The sequence below is a fragment of the Urocitellus parryii genome, chromosome 10 (genome assembly GCF_045843805.1).
Source record: "Urocitellus parryii isolate mUroPar1 chromosome 10, mUroPar1.hap1, whole genome shotgun sequence".
In the NCBI taxonomy this organism is placed as follows: Eukaryota; Metazoa; Chordata; class Mammalia; order Rodentia; family Sciuridae; genus Urocitellus; species Urocitellus parryii.
Genome location: NC_135540.1, coordinates 55,504,265 through 55,531,333, shown reverse-complemented (window position 1 = coordinate 55,531,333; position 27,069 = coordinate 55,504,265). Strand labels below are relative to the sequence as shown.

General features: G+C 38.6%; 1 protein-coding gene across 1 annotated transcript; it reads left to right on the top strand.

Annotated features, from left to right (window-relative positions):
- The first annotated feature begins 9,371 nt into the window (after positions 1–9,371).
- Positions 9,372–26,968, top strand: Etnppl (ethanolamine-phosphate phospho-lyase). The gene is made up of 13 exons (XM_077803445.1): positions 9,372–9,519; positions 12,387–12,505; positions 12,738–12,897; positions 14,671–14,745; positions 17,121–17,211; positions 18,330–18,446; positions 20,337–20,419; positions 21,059–21,284; positions 22,575–22,729; positions 23,346–23,435; positions 23,652–23,782; positions 25,585–25,652; positions 26,821–26,968. The coding sequence occupies exons 1-13, from the start codon at positions 9,464–9,466 to the stop codon at positions 26,947–26,949; spliced, it is 1,500 nt and encodes a 499-aa protein (XP_077659571.1). The 5' UTR covers positions 9,372–9,463; the 3' UTR covers positions 26,950–26,968.
- The last annotated feature ends 101 nt before the right edge of the window (positions 26,969–27,069 follow it).

Here is a 27,069-nt window from a genome sequence, read left to right as displayed (position 1 = left end):
AGAAGAGTGAGCCATGGCACACACCCAGTGGCTTGGGAGGCTAAGGCAGGAGGATCGTAAGTTCAAAGCCAGCCTCAGCAACTTAGTGAGGCCTAAAGCAACTCAGCAACACCCTGTTTCAACATAAAATATAAAAGGAGCTAAGGATATGGCTCAGTGTTAAGTGGCACCCCTGGGTTCAATCCCCAGTACGAGAAGGAAGCTTTTTGTTTTGTTTTGTTTTATTTCTAATGTCTAGTTTGACTGTGTTCCTCAAACAGACTTTCTCTAGGAAAAGCAGCTGATGATATATCAATCTCAGCCAAACCTGCAAGAGTTTTATCTAACCCTATGTTAGCAAAGACTAGATTGGCACTGCGAGAAAAAGATAAACACATTTTTTGGAATAAAGGAGTATTTTGAAGGGGGTGGGTAATGATGGCCTACTGGTAGCCCTAAAGTAGTCAGGCAAAATGAAAGGTTTAGGCTTTAGAGTAAAACTGACCTGGGATCTTGTTCTGCCCCAAAGCAGTCCTGCAGCCTTGAGTAAATCATACAATCTTCTGAGTCTCAGTGTCCTTCTCTGAAAATGGAAGTAATAATATTTACCATGCCAATATTAGAGAGATAAATCAGAATACTCAGTTCATGCCAACCATATGAAAAGGGGCTATTATTCTGACTGCTAAATTTGATGCTTATTTTTAAAGTATTTATTGAGTACCTATTATGTGCTTGACCTTGGACTAGACACTAAGGATACAGTGGATAAAGATCAGACTTGGTCTCATAGAACTTTGATTCTAGAGAGGAAACTTCAACTTCTAATGACACAGATAATTTTTTTTCCCCAGTGCTGGGGATCAAACTCGGGGTCTCACAAATGCCTGGCAAGTACTTTACCACCAAGCTCCACCTCCAACGCCAAGAAAACTAATTTATGATCCAATCCCAATCATGAAAACTCCTAAAAGGCACGGGATGTTATGAAAATACTAAATAGAGGCCAGCTAGAGTGACTCCTTTGGAGGGCTGTGAGGTCACCATGAATAAGCCCCATTGAAGCCAAGGCATGAGATTGCAGGGTTAAATGGGGACAGGTGAGAGGAAGGGGACAGGGTGCCAGGGAACTTCACAGCTGAGAACACAGCTGAGGACCAGTGTGGCTGGACTTGAGCAAGCCACGGGGAGAAAGCCAGAGGGGAGGCCAGAGGACATAGGGTTGGCAGGCCTTGTTCAGGATCATGGATTTTATTACTAAGGGGAATGAGAAGGTATTCAAAAGTACGGTATTCGCAAGGGAGTGAGATGATCTAGTTTTTCTATTAAATGTGTCACTCCTGTTACTCTGAAGAGGAAATACTGGAGCAGGAATTCAGTGGAAAACCTGGAGCCACCATTAAAAGACTATTGTTATAATTCAGGTGAGAGGGAGTGAGATTAGAGACTAGGAATAACAGAGATAATGATGAAATAGCCATGTAGCTCCTATTACAGCGCTTCTCAAACTTACCTGATGATAAGAATCTATGAAACTTGTTAAAAATACAGGTTACCAGGACTCTGGTTTGAAGATTCACTTTCCGTGGATCCAGGGTGGAGCTGGCAACTATACCTTAAACAAGTTTCCTGGCTGATTTTGATCCTTAAGCAAATTTGTTCAGCGTTAATTTGCAGAGCACACTGAGAATCAGAACTTCTTTTTTCCTTTATAAACTAAACCCATATTCTTGTCACTTTTCAGAACCCCCACCAGTCAAGGCAAGTGTAAACTTTTACTTCACATAATAGCCTTTCTATTTAGAAGTAAAAGCACTTCGGTTATATTATTTCTGATATTTGGACCATCAAAATCCATGTTTCTTTGCATGTTCCTTGAAATATGTTTTTTTTTTTCCAGAGTTAATAGAGGTGTGATTGTTGGATGAAGCTTGAACGGGCTCTCTGTGACTGCCAGAACTTGACAAGGAGCAGCTGGATTGGAGAGAGACAGCATGAAGGGTCAGTCTCATTCTGTATTCTGCAAAAGTCTGGCAGAGGTAAATGGCACCTCCCCAATTCACTGGTCATTGAACTTGGGACTTTGTTACTTGCCCCAAACTCTAATCCTGCCTCTGGAGGAAAATATTAGGAACTTATGTGGATAGTTTCCTTGGAAAATTCTATGTATTCTCCATTTGGAACATTTTTTTTTGCAGTGTATCTATCCAGCTGTTCCTCTGTCCACTCATCTCCAGAAAGACAGAATGGCATAGTGGTTAAGAGATCATGTCTAAGAATCTAGTGTTCCAATCCTGGCTCTCTTGCTCATTTACTGAAGAATTTACTTAATCTCCATCTTCTTCAGTTTTCTCATCTGAAAAGAGAAATAATAGTGGTGTATTAATAGTGGTGTATTAATTTTGTTGCTAGAACAAAATTCACCAGACTAGGTGGCTTAAACAACAGAAACTTATTTTCTCACAATTCTGGGACCTGGAAGTCCAAGATCAAGGTGTTGGTAGGGTTAGTTCATCTAAGACCCTCTCCTTGGCTTGTAGATGGGCATCTTCTTCCTGTACAATCACATGATTTCCCCCTCTATGTGTGCCTGTGCTCTGATCTCCTCTTTTCACAAGGAACCCAGTTAGATAGGATTAGGGCCCACCCTAATGACCTCATTTTCCTTTAAAGCCTTTATTTCCAAATAGGGGTGGTCCCTGACTTGCCATGTTTCAATTTATAATTTTTCAACTCTACGATTATTCGAAAGTGATATTCACTGGTACTGGACACATGTACCCAACATACAGTAAGGGCTCAACATATTTTTTTAAAGAGAGAGAGAGAGAATTTTTTAATATTTATTTTTCAGTTTTTGGTGGACACAACATCTTTGTCTGTATGTGGTGCTGAGGATCGAACCCGGGCTGCACGCATGCCAGGCAAGCGTGCTACCTCTTGAGCCACATCCCCAGCCCAGCTCAACATATTTTGAATTTTGATCTTTTCCCAAGCTAGCAATATGTAGTATGATTCTCTCTTATAATGCAGGTGGCAGCACCATGGCAGCACCATGGTCAGCCACACGCCATGAGAGCAAACAGATGCTATTCTACAATGTACTATGTTGCTAAGCTATGATGTTTGGTAGGTTAGCAATATTAATGCAATATTTTCAGTTTATGATGGATTAAGAAGTGACCCTGTCATAAGTCAAGAAACATCTGTACAGTCACATTTTAATTTATTAAGGATCAGGACTTCGACACATGAGTTGGTGGTGGTAGGGGCAGTGCAACTTAGCCTATAACAAATGATATCCGCCCAGCAGTTATTGCCAGGATTAAAAGACTGGACACATGTACCCAACATACAGTCAGGGCTCAACATCTATTGTTATCTGCTCATTCCCAATGAAAACTGCTATGTGAGGTACCATGATTATAGAGCTGAGATGCAGTGAGATCTTTGCCCCTGGGTAGCTTATGTTCTAGAGAAAGCAGATCAAGTAAGTAAACAAAAACAGAGACAGTGGAAAGCACTATGAAAGACTAAAACAGTCGTGGGATAGAGGAGAAATGGAACTTTTTCTATAAAGGTCTGGAGAGTAAACATTTCCCATTTTGTAGGACACAGCTACTCAACTGCGGCAGCCCTCTTGTTATGGTTTCGATATGGGATGTCCCCCAAAAGCTCACATGTGAGACAATGCAAGAAGGTTCAAAGGAGACATAACTGGGTTGTAAGAGTCTTAACCAAGACAGTGATTTAATCCTCTGGTAGGGGGAGTGGTAACTGAAGTGGCAGGGTGTGGCTGGAGGAAGTGGGAATCAGGGCATGGCTTTGTATATATTTGTTTCTGGTGAGTGGAGTGTCTCTCTTTTTTTGCTTTCTGATCGCCATGTGCTGCTTCCCTCTGCCACACTCTTCCTCCATGATCTTTAGCCTCACCTGGAGCCCCAAGGAATGGTGCTGGACTTCTATGGACTGAGACCTCTGAAACTATGAGCCCTCAAAAAAAAAAAAAAAAAACAAAAAAACTTTCCTCCTCTACAATTGTGCTAGTTGGGTCCTTTAGTCAAAACAATAAAGAAACTGACTAAAAAACACCTCTCATCTCTCTCTGAGCTGCAGCCATTAATTAAGGAAATACCAGATGAGCAGGATCGACTGGGGATGAAGAAAGGACCACCCGAACACACAGAAAGAGAAAAAGATGGGGCCAGTGGAGTAGCCAAACTCTGGTGGAGTTTGACTGACCCAGAGCTAGCTCAGCAAGCTTGTTACAGAGGTGTCATCATTACAGAGGGAAAGTTTCAGGAAAGCAGGCAGACTGAAGGACACAGGACTGGGAGACATGGGGGTTACCTTGTTATGCCCAGAATTCTCTATCCCTGGGAATTGGTGACTGAGTTCAAGTTTCCCACCGATAACTCTGAGCCTTTGCAGTTTCCTTGGGCCAGTGTCACCATAGCAATTGGGCCATCTTGACCTGTATCTTCACACAGGCAGTTCCCAGCCCAATGCAGCCACGAGAGAGTCAGACTGTGATTCAAATCATGGCTTTCCACACTCAGCGGTGCCATGTTATAGAGCAGAAGCAGACATGCACAATATATAAACAAATAAGCATGGCTATGTTCCAATGAAACTTCCTTTATGGATACTGAAATTTGAATTTTATTATAATTTACTTATATTTTGATTTGTTTTAACCTTGTAAAGATTTAGAAACCATTCTTAGTTTATGGGCCATATAAAACTAGATGTTAGAGCAATATATTCATATTCTGATGTGATATCAGCAGGTAGTAGGGACACAAATACACACATGGGTGGTCAAATGGCTCCTTTAAAGTGGCTTTAAACTCCCAGGGATGGAATGGCTTTTGTAGACCTGTCAGGCTCCTCCTGATCTGAACAAGAAGCTGTGCACACAGAATAGGCACAAGGTGACATCAGTGTGTTCACCTCAAGGGAACTTCAGGCATAGGACTCACAACAATAGGAACAAACCTGCAAAATTCCTTCTGGGGACCCTTTTAGGTATCCTGTGTCGTGTCAGAAAAAGCACCATACCTGGCATTTGTCCCAGATGACACGAGTTTCAGACAAGACAAGTCCTTGTGGCGGGCAGAGAGGTTAGGGCAGGGCAGGGAACAGGAAATAGGAGCTACTCAAAAGCTGACATTCCATCTTGAGTATTGTATAATGAGCTGGACCATCGCTGTTGTTTGGAATATACAGTTCACCCACCTCTGCATGTTTTTTTACCCAGAAGAAAATTAAAACCTGCCATTCATACTGTTTCCACTGGATTACCAACTGGAATTCTAATTGTCCTGGGATTGTGTGAGCTGTATCTCCTCATTTCAGTCAAGTACACATATGGTTTATTTGGCCAAGCCTAGACTGTTGAGAAATCTGTGACCTTCACATGAGGACTCACTCAATAGGATGAGCCAATCAATAGGGTCAGGACCAAAATTGAGAGAACATCAACCTGGGGAGGAAAAAAAAAAACACCATCATGTACACTCCTGCCAAATACATGGGAGAAATCCCTTGAATTTTATTTTTGACAAAGCCTTTGTAAAGATGGATGTCAGCTGACTTTCTTTGTACTTAGTTAATATTATCTGTTCCACATTGTGAAATAAATTAGGCAGTAGGGAAATGATCTGTTGTTCAAGCAACAGTTACTTGCTTTGTCATAAAAGATAATAATCAGGAGCCTGAGGCTAGAGGATCATGAGATCAAAGCCAGCCTCAGCAACTTAGTGAGGCCCTAGGTAACTTAGTGAGACCCCGTCTCTAAATTAAAAAAAAAAAAATGGAGGGGGAACAGGGAATGTGGTTCAGTTGTTAAGCCCCTAGGTTCAATCCCTGGTACCAAAAAAAAAAAAAAAAAAAAAAAAAAGATCATGAATCAACATATGGTTAAAATACAAATTAGGAGTCAACACATAAGTAAATGGAACCATTTCAAGGGCCACATAGCTCATAAGAACTTTCATCTTTAAAACCAGGTATTAAATCTTGAGATGTGTTTCATTTCAGTCCATCAGTCAACATATACTTATCAAAACTTTCCATGTCCCAAGCACTGTGCTACTGGGGTACACTGATAAAGAGACAGATAAGAATGAAACAAAGAACAGATTAAGATGGAGAAACAAGGGAAGGACTAATTGTTTTATTTTTAATTAGCTGAAAACTATTCATGTGATAGAGTAATCAAGAATGACCTCTGCAAGGCCACCTGAGACATTTAAATTGAAATCCCAGGCAAATGCAAAGTCCCTGAAGTGACTAAGGACAAATGAAAGACATGTGCAGAAGATCCAAGCAGAACCTGGAGAAGATAGCTGCAGTCACTGGTGGGTTTTAAGAAGAGGAAGGATGTGATAAAGCTGCAGAAGGTGGGAAGTGGAAGTGAGGGAAAAAGTCAGAGAAATGGTTTACACAGGGCAGCAGCATATAGATTTAAGATGTAATCTGAAGTGGCATGAATGAGGCTTGAAAATAATTTGACACACAGATGGGATTGAGAAAAAGAAAGGAATTCTCCAGGACTCCAGTGTTTCTGGCTTAAGGTAATTTCTTCTGTTTATTTCCTTGAAGGTACTTGTCATAATTAAAGCAAGTTATCATCTTGTTAAATTAACTGTTTACTTGTTTATTTTATCCATCTATCCCATAACGCTGTCCAAGAGAACAGTAATCGAAGCCAATCTATGTAATTTAAATATTATAGTAACTACATTCAAAAAAAGAGAGGTGAAATTAATGATATATTTTTATGAAATCCAATACAGTATATCAAAAATATTACTTCAACAGTAATCAATATAAAAACTTAATGAGATCTTTAGTATTTTTTGAAAGAAGTCTTTGAAATCTGGTGCAAATTTTATACCAACAGCTCATCTCAATTCAGACTAGTCCCATTTCAAGTCCTCAATAAGCCCCTGTGGCTAGTAGCCTTATATGGGACTGTACAGATCTAGAGTATGAGGCGCTGGGGGCTGGGGACTGGGAGCTGGGGACTGGGAGCTGTGACTACTTGGTCAGGTCCACTGTTGTATCTCCAGCAAATAAAACATTCACTGGCATGCAGTGAGCATTTGGTATATTTTGAATGGGTGAGTAATGCCTGGTGATACAGGACTTATTGGAGCAATCGTTTTGAGAGTGAAGAATGAAGCTTCCATTCTGGACTGGTTAAAACTGAGGTGTGTGTGAGACATCTAAGTGAAGATGACAAGTAAGGTAGTAAACATGAGAGTCTGGGACTGAGAAAATAGTCTGGGTGGAGATGTAATTTTGGTATATTGACATTGGTACCAATTCTAAATCCAAGGTAATCACTGGATTACTTTGAGAAAGAATGCAGAGGAAAGGGCTCAGGACTCTTCCTAAGAAATACCAAATCAAGACTTCATTTAAAGCCTAACTGTAATGCTTTCAGTCACAGAGATCATTTCAACACAAAAAGTGTGGCCCCAGAGAAGTCAAGAAGCCCACATGGTTTATGGAAGAACCCCCTCTAGAACCCAAAATTCTCTATTGAGGATTATTTAAAGAACAGTTTAAAGCATGAGGACTACTCATAAGGAACCCTGGAGGTTTGTGGAGGGAGTGTGACCCTCACGACTTCACCAAGCTCAGACGGTTCGAAAATACACAAACAGCTGGAAACATCTTTCAAATTTGGAAATAGACCAAGATTACATTTGAGATTTCTTGCAAGTCTCCAAAGTACCTTCTGCCTTTCATTTAAGTTTCGTGTGTGTGTGTGTGTGTGTGTGTGTGTGTGTGTGTGTGTGTGTTAGTTACTGGGAACTAAACCCAGGGCCTCACATTCACACATGCTAGGCAAGTGCTCTGTCACTGAGCCACATTCCCCAGCTCTCTGCCTTTCTACCTAAGTCCCCCACCCCACCCCACCCCCAGTACTGGGGACTGAACCTAGGGGTGGTCAATCACTGAGCTACATCTCTAGCACTTTTAATTTGGGACAGGGTCTAGCTAAACTGCCCAGGCTGGCCTGGAACTTACAGTCCTTCTGCCTCAGCCTCCCAGGTAGTTGGGATTACAGGTGTGCACAAACCTCCCCAAATTTAACACCTAGAATTCTTTTCAAGCGGTCCCTGCTAGAACTCTGTTTCTCCACCTTAGAAAACAAAATTCAACTCCTCCAGCTGATGTAAATTAATAACCACTTTATTCAAGAGAAAGGTCATTTGCAAATATTTATCAAATATGTCAATGCAGGCCAATTAAACTTCTTTGTTGCCCTTAGGAAACACAGAGCAAATGAAATGATCTAGTTTTAACTCTATAGCTAAAATGACCTTGAATAAAGCTGTCCCTTTCCAGGGCCTCACTGTTGTTATCCATAGAAAAGAGCAGTTAAACCAGATGAACTCTAGTTCTTAAAATAATTTATAACTCAGCATTATATAGCTCTGTCCATATATTTAATTTCAATTTTGAGAAGTCTTGAGAAGAACGTTTTAAAGGAAATCAAGGAGCTGAAATAATCTCACTTCCCCGAATGTCATGTGGCATAACTATCACATACCCTACTCAAGGTTATTTTGAAGACTGTATTAGATAAGCCATGTGAATGTGTTAGAAATTAGATATGTAGTGATTGTTCAAGTAGATATTTGAAACAATGTTCACAAACTTCCCAACTGAGGTAACTGGTCCTCTTATTTAGCGTTAGGGCATATGACTTGTTACTTGTGCTAAGTAAATGGTAAGTTATGTTATGTGAGAATGAAGAAAGCTGTACAATCTTGGAATCTCCAGAGAGCCCAAGCCATGTGAATGTGTTAGAAATTAGATATGTAGTGATTGTTCAAGTAGATATTTGAAACAATGTTCACAAACTTCCCAACTGAGGTAACTGGTCCTCTTATTTAGCGTTAGGGCATATGACTTGTTACTTGTGCTAAGTAAATGGTAAGTTATGTTATGTGAGAATGAAGAAAGCTGTACAATCTTGGAATCTCCAGAGAGCCCTTATCTTTGAATTTTAACAAAAAAGATAAAGGAATACTCCAAAAAAGAAGGCACAAAGAATGTGGCAAGGAGGGAATTCACAGGCAAAGGAAGGAGACAGGAAAATAAAAGGCCAGTTAAAAAGAATTGCAGAGATGGGGAGGGGCAGTGGGCATCAGCAGGGCAGGGACAGGAGCCAGTTAGACTGGGGGCGGGGGTGGCTGCTCCGGTGACTTGCCAAGCTGGCACCAGGCGGAGGAGGGGAGCAGGAGGGAGGGACTTGGCCAAGGGCAAAGGCAGAGCAAGACTTAAAAGGGGGATGACCCTAGCTAGCTGATGCCACCAGTGACCTCCGACGCCCAGGGCCAGGGGACCCCTTGAGGGATACACGGGAGGAAAGGCCAGAGAGCTGAGACAAGTCTCCGACTCCTGAAAGAAACGCACTGACCTCAAAGGGGAGACCCCTCGAGGTGCCCAGCACTCCGCGGCCATGTGCGAGCTATACAGCAAGCAGGACACGCTGGCGCTGCGAGGGAAGTACATCGGGTAAGGGCTACCCAGCCCGAAGGAAAGGTGCATGGGGTGGGAAAGCGTGCAAAGAGCCCAAGCTGTACAGGAGAGTGAGAGAGAGACCTGCGCACCTCAGCTCGGCAGGGCTCCGGCCAGCGGGTGCGACGCCGCCCGCCTGCCGCGCCTGCGCACTCGCGCCCCCGCCTGCCTCTGCCCGCGCGGTGCTCCCGGGCGCAGCCGGCCAGCCCTGAAGCACCCGCATCTGGCTGCGCTGGCGGAGGCGATCGTGGGCAGGAGGCTGACGACAGGCGGCTGGAGGAGTTGGCGACCAGAGTTTACGGCCACTCGATGCATGGGCGCCGCCACGCCCACCCAGCCCGAGAGCTTGAAATGTGTGTGGACCCAGAAGCAGTTTTGGCAATGAAAACGAACTAATATTGACATTTTTTGTTTGAAACAAGAGGAGTGTGTGTGTGTGACTTGCATACTCGGTTAAGCCGTAAAGGGTTAATCTAGCCAGTGGAAAAACTTGAAAAAACTTGAAAGCGGGCAGTTCAGTTACCAGATGCCCAGACTCAGCCCCACCTAGGTCTCCCAAGCTGTGCCCTCACTTCGAATATCAAATCCTGTGTTCTCCCCAATCTTCTTTGTTTTGCCCACATTATAAACGACTTGTAATATAATGGTGAGTCTACAAGATTGACCTGAACTCTGGTCCTAGTTGGGTGTCACGTTACCTCTGTGAGCTCTGTCAAATTCATTTCCTGTTTTATGAAAGTAGGTATAACATTCTGCTTTAGAGGAGCGAGCAAATGAAAATCAGGGTTAGCATTTGTGTATTTTTTAAAAAATACATGTAAATATGAATGATTGCTTAGTGGTATTAGCACTAACCTAGTAAGACCAGTTGTCAGCAGTATTGCAGTTGACTGCTGCAGCCGACTGGTGGGCATGAGAGGAGAAAAAAAGAACAGAAGGACACAAAAAAGAACAGAAGTAGTGTCCTCTATGGGGGAAAGCTGTGCATTTTCTCATACTGAAGCTTCTAACCTCAAACAGGGAAGTTTCTAGATGGTTTAGGAGACTAGTTAGAGTTCAACTCCAAAATGGGATAAAAATGGCCAAATCCCCCCCATAGCTGATCACCACCCACTTTTTCTAATCACCCATTCTGTTAGTTTTCAATCTGATGTAATTAGATTCCACTGGAAATCTAATAGTTTCTGACATGATGAGCAGAACAAGTTCTAGGGTGGGAGGAATGTAGCTATGAACTGACTGAAGAATTTTTACCTGAAGTCTGATGGACAAGGTGGGAAACTATGTTTAAAAGGCAAGGTGAAGTCTGCAGCTTTCTGTTCACATTCATAGCAAAAGGTTTTCTGTGGATCTTAACTAGTAGGTATAAACTAATAGTTGAGCTTGAATCAACAAGAAATTTCTCCTTAAATATTATTTTCATTTTAGTTTGTTTTAAAACTATCCTAGCTACTTTGGAGGCTGAGGCAGAAAGATTGCAAGTTGAAGGCCAGTCCAGGGAATTTAACAAGACCCTGCCTCAAAGTAAAAAAGAAAAAGGGCTAGAAAGGTAGCTCAGTGAGTGAATGCCCCTGGGTTCAATCCTCAGTACTGCAAAACAATCAACTACCTCAATGAGAGACTGAGGATGTAGGAATTCAGTGATAAAGTACTCTCCTTGCAACTGTTAGGCCCTGGCTTTAACTTCCAGCACTACAAAAATTAAAAATAAAAGCAAACTCTCTAGTAACAAATATACCAACCTGAAGCAATTTTAAAATCTGAAGTTGCTATACACAATAATCAATATACTCTCTTATTTAAGAATAGAAAATCCATTTGATATAGGACAAATTCCCTCAAAATATGTGGAAATAGAAGTTATCTACAAAATCTCCTTTATAATACTAAACTCTGTTATTTTTTTTAGTTTTTTTATTTCCCATATTGGTGCATTGTAACTATACATAATAGGAAGATTTTTGTTACATATTCATACATGCATATAACAATGTAATTTGGTCAATACCACCCCTCGGTAAGTTATTTTTATTTAGCTTTTAGTGCTGTTCACCTCTTTTGGGGGAGTGTCGGGGCGGTCACTAGGGATTGAATTCAGGGCACTTAATTACTGAGCCACATCCCCAGCCCTTTTTTTTTTTTTTTTTTTTTTTTTTTATTTCTTACTGAATTGATAAGGCCTCACTAAATTGCTGAGGCTGGCTTTGAACTCAGAATCCTCTTGCCTCAACCTCCCAAGATGCTGGGATTACAGATGGGCACCATCGTGTCCTGTCTGTTTATGTCTTTATAGAGTAGATTGGAAGGAAAAAAAGAAGAGGCAAAGTCTACTTTCAAATCCTTTTTTTTTCCCATTCACTAACTAGCTAATAAATTTTGATCAAGTTTCTTAATTTTTCTGTGCCTCAGTCTCCTCACTAATCAAAATGAGGACAACAATCCCTATTATATAGTGTTGTTGGATTAAATGAGATAATATTTGTGAAATATGTAATAGTTTCTGCCATACAGGAAGCATCAAAGAAAAAAAAATACTTTTTTTGTTTTAAAACAAAATTTCCCAAAGGAAAATTAGTTATTGATTTGTGTGATTAGAGCTATCTGCAAGTTACTGATTCTTGTGCCTCTAAACTGAATTGTCAAATCATGGCAAATTTAATATAACTACCATAAGAAATATGAGTAGTGGCATGAATGGGGGATTATGATAAAACGTTTGCAGGCTGATAAGAAATGGAAAAGAAAAATTGCACGTCATCCAGGTTGTGTTTTCCCTTTCTTTTATGTAATGGTAATTTTCCATTTAGAAGGACAAATACTGAGTTGTTCTGCCAGACCAAAGTATTTCCTTTGATTATTTCTAGGCCCTCTTGCGAAGTTTTCTTTGCTGCGGATCCCATCAAAATAGTGCGAGCCCAGAGGCAGTACATGTTCGATGAGAAAGGAGTACAGTACTTGGACTGCATCAACAATGTTGCCCATGGTAAATGTCCTGTCTTTGTAGTTCTTTGGAATAAGTGTTTATGAAGCAGTTATTTATCTCAGGAATTGCAGTAGCTGCAGCCTCTTTGCTGAATGGGCGAATAAAGGGAAAAGTTACAGTTAAGTGTGGAAGAGAGAAGAGCTCAACTTTTGTCTTGCTTGCTTCAGAATTCCCCTCAAGTCCTGAGCCCTTACAATTGTCACTTATTTCTTGGGCTTTGTCTAAATTTTAGTGGGACATTGTCACCCAGAAGTGTTCACAGCTGCCCTGAAACAGATGGAACTGCTAAATACAAACTCCCGATTCCTCCACGACAACATTGTGGAGTATGCCAAACGCCTCTCGGCCACCCTGCCCAAGAAGCTCTCTGTTTTCTATTTTACAAATTCAGGGTAAGTTTCTGGTTTCCTCCGCATTCTCGTTTCAGTTAAATTCTACCTTCTCTCAAGTACACCTTTCCTTTTGATTCATGGTGGAGCGTGGACGTCTGAAAAATTTGGGTGAGATTCTCACCAGTCACCAAGTGACCTCACATTAGGAACTGGACTTTCTGTTTCTTTTGTCTCTTGACTCTGAATCTTACTGGTCAAATGATGCTCCCCTCTTCAGGCAGTAGAGTAAGTCATTAAAGAAGCAATAGGCCAGGATAGTTCTTTCAAAACAATAATGAGTTTTAGCAAAGAAATAAATCTACTAAACAAGTTTTAACTTTTATATGATTTTTGATTCATTCATTTTCTTACAGAAGTTGAGTGTATTTCCCCAGCATAAATGGAAGGAAGGAAGGAAAGAGAAGGAGGGGAAAAAAAAAAACAGAAAAAAGGAAGTGGGGTGGGGAAGGAGGAAAGGGGAAGTTCAAGTGAATAGGTACATTCCAACTTTTAAATTCTGTGAATTAGAATTATCATGTATCTATTTGCAAACTTGGAAAAGCTGTATATGCAGCAGAAATCCCATTTTTTAAAGTTATCTATCTAACTATCTATATGTATGTATTAAAATTAACTATTGTAAATACTATAAATGTTTGCTTATATGATTTTGTATGATTCACTTTTCCATAAGCTATTTTAAAACCAAACTTATAATCAGAATATTCTTTTTTTTTCTTTGTAAAGAATTAAGAAGATGGTTTAGGATCTATTGTTATAAAGCAATCTTGCCTCTAATAAATGTGATATTTTTACTTACATTTACAAAGCATTCCATGTTATTAAGTGACCTTAGTCACAAAGAACACTGTCCCCAAAGACTGGATGCAGATCTAGGACAAAGAATAATGGCCTTGGGGTTATATAGGCTTTAATCTGAATCCTGACTCTACCTCTTATTAGTTGTAAAACCTTTTTCTGGTTGCTTAACCTCTCTGAGGCTCTTTCCTCATCTATATAAAGAAGACAAAGAAACTCCTGTGGAGTTGTTCTGAGAATAAATACTGGTAAGTATTCAGCATAATAAAGCAAACAATAAAGATTCCCCAAATGATTATTTTCTTCCTCCCTGTATGGGTAGTATATTTAGACTCTCTGAACCAGTTAGGGGGGAAATGACTTCCATGCCATAGACATTGAGCCAACACAAGTTTGGTAGCCAGGCATGCACCCTTGGCCTCCTATTCCTCCTCCTGTGATCAGCTTAGTTCAGGCTTCCTAAGAAGTCCTCAACGACGGTCACCTAGGATAATGAGTTCCATCTCATTCCACCGTCTTTCCTCCTCTCGTAACCCCTTCCCACATGTATGATTGCTGAACACCATGTATAACCAGAGAATTGAAATGTTGTGTTCCATTTGTGTATGATGAATTGAAATGCATTCTTCTGACATGTATAACTAAGTAGAACAAATAAAAAATAAATAAATATTTTAAAAAGATAGTCACCTAATGATGGGGCTGGGCTAGACTTGACATGGGCAGCAGGTCTGTGATTTTTACTGGGCAGCTTCTGTATGTCTCATTCTCTATTGGAAACCTCTGGGAGACCTGGATTAGAGAGTGAAATGAGCTCAGGGTGGGTAAGATTGAAGAGGAAGAAAAGGACTTCTTACTACTTAATAAATTTCTGAAAAAAAAATATAACCTTACAACTTTCGTAATTAACATTTTAAAATATTTTATAAAGAGATCATCACATTGTCCCCTCTCTCTACTCTGTTATCTTACTAGATCTGAAGCCAATGACTTAGCTTTACGCCTGGCTCGGCAGTTCCGAGACCATCAAGATGTGATCACTCTGGACCAGTAAGTCTCAGACAGATTTCTAATCAAGAACCCCCCTCAGACATAAAACTGTTCTGATCATATCTATACTAATATCATAAGCACATGTGGAAGAGGGCAGACACATGGGACAATGTTTTTTAAATTCTGTATGAAGGTGTCAAGGGCAGCTTAAATCCAGAGGATAATTCTTTTCATACTGGCACATGGGGAGGGCTGCACTTGGTGCTGGGGAGGCTGTAGCCTCATGGGCTTTGCATGAATCAGGCTGAATTTTCACACAGTATTTATTCTGCCACTACTACATCTAACTCAGTCTTCTTTAAAAGAAAAAATAGTATTTGTTTTGTTTTCATGATTACCCATTGTAATTAATTTTAAAGGTAACAATTTAGAACAAATTTTTAAAGGAACCCAACAGCCAAGTAAGTTTGTGACAAGTCACATTTAATCTTACCTCTCAAACTTGATTTATTACATTTTAAACAAGAAATTTGACAAGTTCTATATTTACTAGGGAGGTTTTTATTTTATTTTATTTTCTAACTTCCATCCCACAATCTTCAGTTGCAGAGGGGGGAACTAATTATGTCCTTTATTTTGTGCCCATCCTCCCATACCTATAGACAACTAATAATGTGTATCTTTCATTTTATTTCATGTAAAATGTGTATCTCTTTTAATTTTATAAAAATCAATTTGGATCTCTTTTTCTGTTTCTACCTTTTATCCCTTGTCATTGTGTTTCAAGAACTCTATGTTGCTAGGGGGACATCTGTTCTATTCTTCTGAATGCTGTCCAATAGAAATATAATGTGAGCCATATAAGCACTTTAAAATGTTCGAGCAGCCATTATAAAAGGTATAATCCTTTCAATGTTCAATCAATATAAAAGATACTAAAACATCTTACATTCTTTTTTTGTACTAAATATTGGAAGTCCAGTGTTGGTTTTGCACCCACAGGACATCGGAAATCAGACTAGCTACATTTCAAGCACCCAACAGCTACATGTGGGAAATGACTGTCACAGGAAATCTCAGTGCAATTCTAACTATCTGACAGCAGTCCCCAAATACAGATACTGTAACTGCCACCTACCTCCAGCCACCTCAAGCAATAGTGCTGCAACAAACTTCCTCATACCTGTGCCCTTGATGACCTTTCTGAGAATTTCTTAGGACACCCAGAAACAGGACTGCTGAGCCATAGGGTACCTAGAAATACTGTTAATTTGACTAAATACTGTCACAGTTGTCTGAAAAATGGTAGCAGCATCCTACACAGAAGAGTTCCTATTGTCCACTAAAATTTATCACTAAAAATTTTCACTAATGTTTATCCAGCTAACTTTTTAAAATAATTTTTACCAGTCTAATAGGTATAACATATTTCTCGGTGTCATCTTACTCTACATTTTTCTAATTATTAACCTGAGACTCTCTTCATATGCATCTTGTGGTTTGGGTTTTTTACATATTTTTTAAAATGTTTCTCCCCTTTTTCCCAATCCCCATCTCACCCCCCCCCAGATTAGAAAGATGTTCTTCTATTTATTAACTATTTCTCATATTGAATCAACCTGGCCCCCACTTCCTTATCGTTTATGTATGGATGTACCTCTGAGCTCTTTTTCTGTTCCAGTGGTCTATACGTCCTTATTCTGATACCATACTAATTTTATTATGAAGACATTATAGCCTGTCTGATCTATGCTGGGGCAAGTTTTTTGCTTTATCTGTTCAAGCCTTTTGTAATTTCCTTTCCAGATCTCTCCATTATATTTCTGCAAAAAAAAAAAAACAAGCAAAAAATATCATAGCCACTTGTGTTTTACATGAGAGGAATTTCATGACCATTTGGTCACCATAATCTAGGTTTCTCTTGAACACACCTCCTGTTCCTTCCTAATTACTGTTTGCCTAATATTTGCAACTGGACATCCTTCAGAAGTCATCCCAAACAGAAGCACATGCCCATTCTTTGATATAAAGCAGTTTGTCATTCACTCCCAAGTACTCCAAAGAAATAAAAACAAAAAAATTTTAAAATAAAGTTGTTCTCAAAATTTACCAGTATACAACTATCACATATATTTGAAAAAATACATATGTATAGAATTTTGCATGAAGATATAGAAAATAATTCTTTAGACAATCTAATTTAGCACTAGCAAAAAATAATGTGATTTTTGCTACTGAAAAGAAATTACCTGAGGCCTTCCACGTATGAACAAATTAAGTGGCCAGAGTCACCATGAAAAGTTAGATCTTATAGAGTTAAACCTGGCATCAATGTGGATGTATGCATAGGGTTAATAAGCAACACTATTTTTTTATACATTAGAAAAGCATCCTTCCAGAGAAATCTTGGTTACTATTCTTTTTCTTTTCAGTGCTTACCATGGTCACCTATCATCTTTAATTGAGATCAGTCCATATAAATTTCGGAAGGGCAAAGATGTCAAGAAAGAGTTTGTTCATGTGGTAAGTATCTGACAATCCTAGAATCAGAACACTAGTACTAGAAAAATGTCTAGTGATAATCTAGCTCAACATCATCAAAATGAGACCAAGGCCAGGCAGTGTGGTACATGCCTGTAATCTCAGCTATTCAGGAGGCTGAGGCAGGAGAATCTCAAGTTCAAGTTCAGCCGAGGCAACTTAATAAGACCCCGTCTTAAAATGAAAAATTTAAAGGACTGGGGATACAGCTCAGTGGTAAAGCCCTCCTGGGCTCAATCATCAATACTGCAATGAAAGAAGGAAAGAAGGAAGGAAGGAAGGAAGGAAGGAAGGAAGGAAGGAAGGAAGGAAGGAAGGAAGGAAGGAAGGAAACCATAAAAAAGAAAACTAAGATCTAGAATAGTTACATGACTTGCTAAGTCTAAGGACTAGAGACCAAATGTGGCTTTAGTTCACTGGTGAGTATCATCACAGGCAAGTCAGTGCCTGTGGTGTACAGTATGTTGTTCACAGCTGTCATTTCATTTTACTTTCTCCTTGATCAATTCTTTTTTATACCACTCATGCCAATTTAAAATTCAGAGTTAAATTGAGTTTGCATGACTTATAAAATTTATTCTATTGCTACATTATTATATAGATTAATTTAAAAGTCAAATAAAGAAACCAAGTTGAGAAACAGTGAAATCCATTTGGTGTGTTTGTTAACCGAGGATCCGTAGGCTTTCTTAAGACTATTATTCATAGCTGAAGACAGTGCTGAAGCACTCTTTATATTTCTGAATGATTCATATGAATAATATAGTTGATAAGTGTTGATTCATTTTAAATATAGAATGTTTAATATGGTTTCCATTCATTGACATTTTTGTGTGATATAATTACACTTGTTGATTTGAATTTGCTACTTATGTGAATAGAAACAAAGTTTCATTTATAAGGTTCTGAAAGCAAATTCATAATTCACGAGGTCATTTCTTCACAGAATTCAGAAATGCTAAGGAAAAAGAACAGAAAAACCTAGAGTCACTTAACTCGACATGATCAACTTACTCCCATGCCCTTGTGGGGAAATGCTTTTTCAAAAAAGTTTATTCAAGAGGTAAATGATGAGAAGCTGAATCATGTGATGTTTTCAGGCACCAACTCCAGATATTTACAGAGGAAAATATAGAGAAGACCACTCAGACCCAGCCAGTGCTTATGCAGAGGAAGTGAGGAAGATTATTGAAGAAGCTCATAACAATGGAAGGAAGGTTGGCTTTTTCAAAACACATTAACACCTTTTATAAAATGGATTGAAACTGTAATTCACAGTAGAGAAGAGAAAGGATTAGATCTGAATTCCCTTTCTGTGCTTCTCTGGCTACATTTCTGGTTCATGTTGAGGGGGGGAAAAAAGCATGATTACAGTCACACCTCTTACTGTCTACTAATACTTATTCTGGAAATGCAAACACCATCCTCATTGAAGAACTAGTAGCCTACTTCTGACCTCTTCATGGTATGCAGGGTCTGGTCCAGAGGGATTGGGGATGAGAGAATTAAGAAAGGTGATAAACCAGAGAAGACTCTTCTGAGGTGAACATAGGGGTTAACATAGGGTGAAGGGACAGAGTGGCTCTGGAGTCTCAGGATCAACGTAGACTTCCCACAGGGCTCTTCCATGGACATAGTTCAAGCTTCCTTAAGTTACACTGCCTGGGCTTGGTCTGCATCTGGGTAAGCCAAGGTAGAAAAATGTCCTTCCAATATGGGCCTAAACTTCAGAAACAGAGTCCTCAAAGGCTTTTCTTTCTTTCTTTCTTTCTTTCTTTCTTTCTTTCTTTTTTTTTTAGTCTTTATCCTACAAATTCAGCTTCATCTTCAATTCTCATCCAATTTGAGGGTTACTTATGTGGGTATTTGATGCAACTTGATAATACTTTGCCTTTAAACTGGCTTATGGCATAGATGTAGCAATTCAAAAAGAAAACCCCTTAATTTTAAAAAAATTTTAAAATGGTTTACTTTTTCCAATTAACTTAAATATTTTTGTCATTATGACTAGAGATCTATTCACATTTCTTCACTATTTCTTCTTATCCATCCATTTTCCATATCCTCTTTTGAGATATATCTATGCAGATATACCTAAAACTCTAGCTGTGCTGGGGAGCTTTATACTTCCTCTTCAAATAAAGCCTAGACATCTTTACATCTATGATGGTAGTCAATGCTTTCAGGGAAAAAAATTACATTATAACTAGATCATATAGGCCTTTTTCACTAAAAGAGAATCTGGATAAGTTTTTGAGAATATTAGCATTTGGTAGTTTGGGGGTTAATGCTGCTGTGTTAACAATGCTAAAGACAATGAGAAAATACAAGACTGGTGCTTCTGAATGATGTGCTTGCAGACCCACGGAATTTTAGGTTAGAAATCTCTGGAGTCCAACAGGCTTATTCTATAGCTAATACCTGACAGTGCTAACAAGTGAAGAACTTAACCCAAGATGATACAGTTGTAAAGGAGTAGTCTGAACTAGACCCTTGGTTCTCTTGATTTATCTGATGTTCTTCTTGCATGTTCTCTTCTTACTTGAGCAGTTTCTATTTCCTACTTTTTCCTTAGTCTCTAAAATATTTCATATATAGTTCCTATTGTGAGTTGCCTAACTGTGAGGGAAATGTGGCTCAGGGCAAGACCTAGAAAATATAGTAAAGGAACAATCACATATGGCCACAAGCCACCTTTAGGCCAATTCTAGCTTCAAGAAGTCCTATTTCACCAAGCTGGCTAAAAAGTGCCATGGTGATGCCTTGGAAACCTTGGTAAAACGTTAGAGGGTCTTCTCAAAGTCTTTTTCAGATCATCCTAATAATGAAACCACTGCACTTAATTAATGATGCAGAAATGGGAGTTCCCTCTCATCTTCTCCATTTCTCTTGGTAGCTTGATGGGTACCCTAGAATTTCAACAACTAATAAGATCATTTGCTTTTCTAGCATAGACACCTTTTGTTTTTAATCAAAAGGCTGACCTGCCACTTAACAACAGTTCTATTCCTGGCCACTTTTTAAATAACCAGCTCTATAAGCAATCCTCTTTCTTAGGGGGTTAGAGGGGGACCTAATAGACTGTGACTCCATCTTCTCTTGTATAGATTGCTGCCTTTATTGCTGAATCCATGCAGAGTTGTGGCGGACAAATAATCCCTCCAGCAGGCTACTTCCAGAAAGTGGCAGAGTATGTACTTGACGTGGGCACCATTGGTCAGACTGAGGGCACTGTGACAATTCTATAGGGCCATATTGGTTGCCAATACACTAAAGTACTCCCAAGTTAGCTGGTAAATAGCCACTCCTGAGTGCCTGCCATCCCAGGACTCTCGGATGCCCCCCTTTTCCTTCCCCAAGATCCAGAAAATAAAGGGTTTGCATATGGCCCAGCAGAGCTGTCTCCAGAATTCTGTGCAAGCCCCTCATCTGGCATCCTGTCTGATTGGCTGGCACCTAAGCCTTACCAATTAGTAAAAATGTGAAGATTAACCCTGCTAAAAACTACTCATTCAATTCTTTCTCTTTCCACTTAAAACACTGCAATATAGCTTACTTTAAGCAGCACACATGCATTAACAGTGTGGAATATATCCAATCTAGAAATTGTATTATTATATTGTAACATATGTGTGGGATTCTGAATATTTTTAATACACATCAAGGCTTCAGGTTAACAATGCTTTTTGTCTTAAATAATCTACATCTTTTTTCCACTATTTTAAAAAATATTTTTTATGTTTATTTTTTGTAATAATCTATATATTTATGTGTAGGTCTGGGGACACTTGGTAATCTGGAGGCATTAAAGTACCCCTTTGCTTTTCAGATATGTACACAGAGCAGGGGGAGTGTTCATAGCTGACGAAGTTCAGGTAGGCTTTGGCCGAGTTGGAAAACATTTCTGGAGCTTCCAAATGCATGGTGAGGACTTTGTTCCAGATATTGTCACAATGGGAAAACCCATGGGCAATGGCCACCCAATGGCATGCGTAGTGACAACCAAAGAAATTGCAGAAGCCTTCAACAACGCTGGGGTGGAGTATTTCAATACGGTAAATTTTGGTCTACCAGTTTAACTTTTTTTTTTTCATTTAAAAATTGTTTTATTAAACCTACAAAAATTTCAACTTTGTAAATAATCAAAGGACACAACTTAAAACAGCAACTAGATACCATTTGTTCTAATCCATTCATTACAATATAAGAGATTATTATAATACTTAATGCTGAGCAGAGTGGGATAAGACAACTGCTTAACACACTATGGATGAGAGGATAAATAATAAATAGATGATTCTAGAACTGGATTTCCTAGGAAGAAACAAATGTTCAACAAATGTTACAAATGTTCAAACCATACTGACTACTGATCTTAAGTCTAGAAATTTGTACTAAAAATGCTCCTTATATGGCTATTGACTAAAATGTAAAAATGTGAGAAAACTTAAGTATTTGACAATAAGGACATGACTAAAAATTCTACAACTTTAATTCTAAGAGGGAAAAATAATGCATGTTCCTACACTTTTTGCCAGTATAGTAAAGACTAAGACTGTTTCCCCAGTAACCACACGAGGACCCTCGCCAAACAAAATTTTATTGTATATAGCACAGCATTCCTTATATTTTTCTGATGTGTCTTTTTCTTCCTAAAACAGCCTTATTAATTTTTCTAGTAACAGCTGGCTATCCTGTTAAACTTTGTCAGTTAGAATATATTCACAAACAATATGATCTTTTTGTATCATGATTAAAATTCCCAAGAGACTTTTAAAGTATTTAGATGATTCAGTATTATAAATGTTATACAACTATCATAAGAGATAATAAATTTTTATCTTTGGGAAATTTTATTTTCATGGCTTTAAACCCAAAAGTTTTTAAGCTTTAGCCTTGGAAAAATTACTGTGGATTGTACAATATGTATACAAAATCTGTGAAAAGTTAAAAGTAAGAATCAAAGGACATAGATTATCCAGAGAAAATGACATTACTTAGCTATTTTCACTCAGCTCTTCAAGGGTAGAAAGCTCAAATTCCTTCACTGAATCATACTCTGAAATCCTTCATTTATAATATGATGTCTTTTTGTTTTTGTTTGGATGAAACAATACATTCCTTGATAATCCTTCATACCAGTTATGCAGCATGCAAAATAAATTCTGGAATGGATTTCCACTCAATCCTAAATAAATAGAATCATACTGTATTCTAAATCTGAGAAATTAATATTGTAGGAGAAAATGTTATTAAAATCATATTTTCACTTATGAATGTGGAAGCTAAATTTCTCATAGATGAAGCAATATCACTAATTCAATGGTTCTGTCTTTCTTCTGAAGTATGGAGGAAATCCAGTGTCTTGTGCTGTTGGTTTGGCTGTCCTGGATATCATTGAAAAGGAAGACCTCCAGGGAAATGCTATGAAAGTAGGAAATTACCTTATTGAGTTACTGAATAAGCTGAAGGCTAAGCACACTTTGATAGGCAATATTAGGTATGTTTATTATGAAGTTGTCTTCTAGTTATTTGTTTTTTCCAAAATAGAAGTTTATATTTTACATTATAAATTTAAAATAAAGTATATAAAACTAAATCTAGAAAACACTGAGAAACAGAATGCAAAAATCATTCTTCTTTCAGAATACAGATATCATCACTGTTAACATTTGTGTGTATATCTTTCTTTTCATCCTGTTTCTTTTTTATAAATCTAGCATAATTTCAGCTCCCCCCAAAATGAAATGAAGACATTTAAGGTAATTCTAAACAATCTATGCAAAATTATTTAAAATGTCCTCCTAGAAAGTTGGATATTTTTCAGATACATATGGATATCTACCATCATAAATATCCTGAGAAACTAAATGGCATGAAAAGGTTGTTTTAGGTCCTTTCCTTTTATAATTGAGAAAAAAAATTCATGGAACAACCGTTTCAAAAACTAGAATTAACCATGAACACTGGGTTGGTTAAAAATCAATAACAATTCCACTTCAAGGGTATCACATTCAGCTTTAAACTAAACTGAATTTTGGGGACAGTGTTACTTTTTTGTGACAGTGCAGTGTTCTCTAGAATGTGTGTCAAGTTTTTCTTCCCCACCTTCCCAGGGGCATTGGCCTTTTTATCGGGATTGACTTAGTGAAGGACCATGAGGAAAGAACCCCCGCCACAGCAGAAGCCCAGCATGTCATCTACAAGTAAATTCACCTCCACATCTTTTGGTACCTTGGCCCACTTGAAAGCTTGTTTCACTTACTCTTACCTCTCCAGAAAAGGAAAATTTAAGACACATGCAGTTTATAAATGTGGGCTTCTTGAATGCGGAGTATATGTCTGCACTGTGTTCCCATGGTCCTTAAGCAATCTTTAGCTGTCATTCATATACACTCACACATATTTTCTACACTAATTAGGATGAAAGAAAAACGAGTACTGCTCAGTGTCGATGGACCTCATAGAAATGTGCTTAAAATAAAACCACCCATGTGCTTCACTGAAGAAAATGCAAAGTTTATGGTGGACCAACTCGATGGGACTTTAACAGGTGGGTACACAGATATTTAAGATGTCTCCTGGCCTCCTCCTCAAAACTCACTGCCTCCCCACAGCCTCAGCCTCAGCCATCCATGACCGTGAGCATCTTGTGTCCATGATGGAAGTGAAGGAGGACAAATGTATCACTTTCCATTTAGAACTAGAAACAGCTGAAAAATAACAACTACATAGGCTCTTAGTTACATCAAAATTTTCAGTTTATACTCACACAACTTCAAATCTAAGTTTTGACTGAAATAGCACACTTCTATTTTTATTATTTATTTTTACTTTAAATAACTAGGATATTAGCCAGGCACTGTGGCATATGCCTATAATCTCAACTACTTGGGGAGGCTCAGACAGGAAAATTCTAAGTTCAAAACCAGCCTGGGTAACTTAGACCATATCTCAAAATTAAAAATACAAAAGGTTGGAGATGTAGCTCAGTGGTAGAATTCCCCTGGGTTCAATCTCCAGTCACATACACACAAAGGGGAAGGCGAAGGAAAAGGATTTTAAAATTGAATGTCTTCATTACATCATGCACTACAAATACCACAGCATATAGTTTTCAGCACAGTACCATTAAAACACCTAAAACATTTTAATAAAAATTATAGTCTACAGGTTAGCAATTTTTATTACATGCCGAATTGTTTGACTTTGTGTGTTTAAGGTTTAATTTTTTCTTTTCATTGAAATAATATTTGAAATATTTGTTAAAATATCTTGGTTTATTCCAACTTAATTTTTTTACTTTTGTTTATCATTCAGAATTATAGCCTATCATGGGAATTTGTCTTTATTTACTCATATTATGCTATTAGGTAAATTTGTTTTTCTGTTATGAACATAAATTGGGTTAGAAAGTAAAAGCCCTGGGGCTGAGGTTGTGGCTCAGTGGTAGAGTGCTCAACTAGCATGCATAAGACCACATAACAATAAAATAAAGATATTGTGTCTACCTAAAACTAAAAAATAAATATTAAAAAAAGAAAGTAAATAAGCACCGTAAATCCATGTTGAATATCATAAAGCACTATTTAAAAGTTCATTCATTTCTGTTGTTGCTTTTAGTTATATTTTTAAGATTCAACTTCCTGCTTACTTCTCACCTTTCAGGGTTAGAATAAGGCTGAGAATCAAGGAATCAATATAGCATATGAAATCTATAATTAATGTTTGGAAACTTGAGAGTTAGCCTGTTCACAATAGGATAACTGTCTGGACTCAGAAACTGTGCTCACACCCAAACATGGCAAGCATTCCTTAGGAGCCTGTGTGTCTTCAGTCCCCCTAGCACCCCTGGAAGAAAGGATATAGGTTGGGAAAGCAGAAGCCAACTCAGGGCTTGAGTATCATTTGCAGTGGGACAGAAAAAAATTGTTCTAATAAAAATTTTAAGCCAGAAGTTTTAATAGTGAGATATATATATATATATATATATATATATATATATATATATATATGATTTTTTTGGTATCACGGATCACACCTAAGGGTGCTTAACCACTGGGTAACATCCCCAGCCCTTTTAATTTTTTTATTTTGAGACAGGGTCTCACCAGGTTGCTTACAGCCTTGCTAAATTGCCGAGGCTGGCTTTGAACCTGCAATCTTCCTGCCTCAGACTCCTGAGCCATTTGGAATACAGGCATACACTACCATGCCTGGCAGTAGTGACACTTTTTAAAACACACTTGCCTCTGCATTCTTTAGAATAAAGATATTCTGATGGACACCAAAAGTTTTTTTTTTTTAAGGATTTTTCTGTTATCTGTCTTTTCCATGATATCTTCCTTGATTTAGCTATAGAAGAAGCCATGCAAGCCAAAACTCAAAGTGTGGTCTCTGAGAATACCCTGTGCAGAACAAAGGTAAGAGTTGGCTACTTTATTTGTAGGGGAAAAGTAGAAAGCTTTGGGAATTTAAGAAAAAAAATTGCAAAACTTAAAATGACTTGTATAGTGGCTAATAGAAGAAAACAAGCCCAGGCTAGGATGGGCTTGTTGTTGCAAATTTGAGTGCACAATTAAATTTCCAAAGTCTATATCACAGTATTTGAGAGAAATAAAGCAAAAGATCCATTCTTACAGGATCATTTCTATAACACACACACACACACACACACACACACACACACACAAAGGAATATCCTCTGCCTGCAAAGAGAGCTTTTTCAAAATATAGAGAGAGATGGTAATAAATGACCTAAGCTGCATAACCGCCTCTGGTTCCCACTCATTGCTCTTTACCATCAGCAGAGGCGTTTGTAGTGTGGCTCCACAGTGCCAGAGCTTGGTTCTGAAATGAACTGAAGTGGAAGCTTCTAAACGCAGCCGGGGAATCATCTGGCACTAAGTGGCCTAGTTTCTGCATTTGATGTGTTTCTAGCACAGGGGCCTTTCCATTCTCTTCCCAAGCTGCCCAGGGTGTGAGAAAGAGCACCCTGGGTTAGGAAACAAAAAGGCAAAAACTCGAGAGGTTTTGTTGCATAACTTGTTATTTGTTTGTGGCTTAGATGCGTGAAGGAACACTCCGTGCCCAGAGGCCGCCCGCACATCCAGTGCAGTCAACAGTCTTTTCCATGATAAAAAATACTGGGCTGTTTGAGTGAGAGCAAATGATTTGCTAATGGGAATGTTTCTGTCTCTTCACTCAACACAGGAATATAGGAATCCATTTTTATATGAAGTTCAAGAGCAGTTTTTTTAAGTCTGGGATAGAATCATAGCTGCAAAAACACATTGACCCAGCACTGAAAAGCATCCTGCAAAAACAAAAGTTCACCACAGGAAATCCCTTTCCAGAGTTAGCAAAATCAACACACATGTATGAAATTTTGACTTAGAGTCCCAGATCTTATGTTGCCATCACATTTCAAATGTCTACTGAAGATACTAATAAGGGAGTTAGAGAGGAACAATCAATATTGCTTTGTCTTGTTCTTTTTTTCCCTGGGGTTTGTGTGTGTTCGTCTGTGAAGTAGATCTTGCAAAGGTTGGGCTGGTGCAGCGGTGAGAGTTTTGTGTGTCTGTCTTGCAGATGCACAAGGACTCACATGTGGAATTGCTCAGTGACAGCATCAATGACCCCACAGAAAATCCCAGCAGAAAGAGAAATGGAATGTGCACAAATCAGCATTCACTGCTCAGTAAAAGGCTCAAGACATGAGAGATTAGCATTATGAAGTCATCATTTTCCAGAGTTGCAGAGAATGAATGGATACGTCTCATCTCTTTGTAGTTCTATTGTACTATCTACAGGTAGAGTTTTCATTCAGTTTAGATTTGT

Bases quoted from the DNA above. Each gene is read 5' to 3' on its own strand.
- Etnppl (XM_077803445.1), top strand. From the start codon at position 9,464: ATGTGCGAGCTATACAGCAAGCAGGACACGCTGGCGCTGCGAGGGAAG. The intron at 9,520-12,386 runs GTAAGGGCTACC...GATTATTTCTAG, and splicing joins CTGCGAGGGAAGTACATCGG to GCCCTCTTGCGAAGTTTTCT. The intron at 23,436-23,651 runs GTAAATTCACCT...TACACTAATTAG, and splicing joins GCCCAGCATGTCATCTACAA to GATGAAAGAAAAACGAGTAC.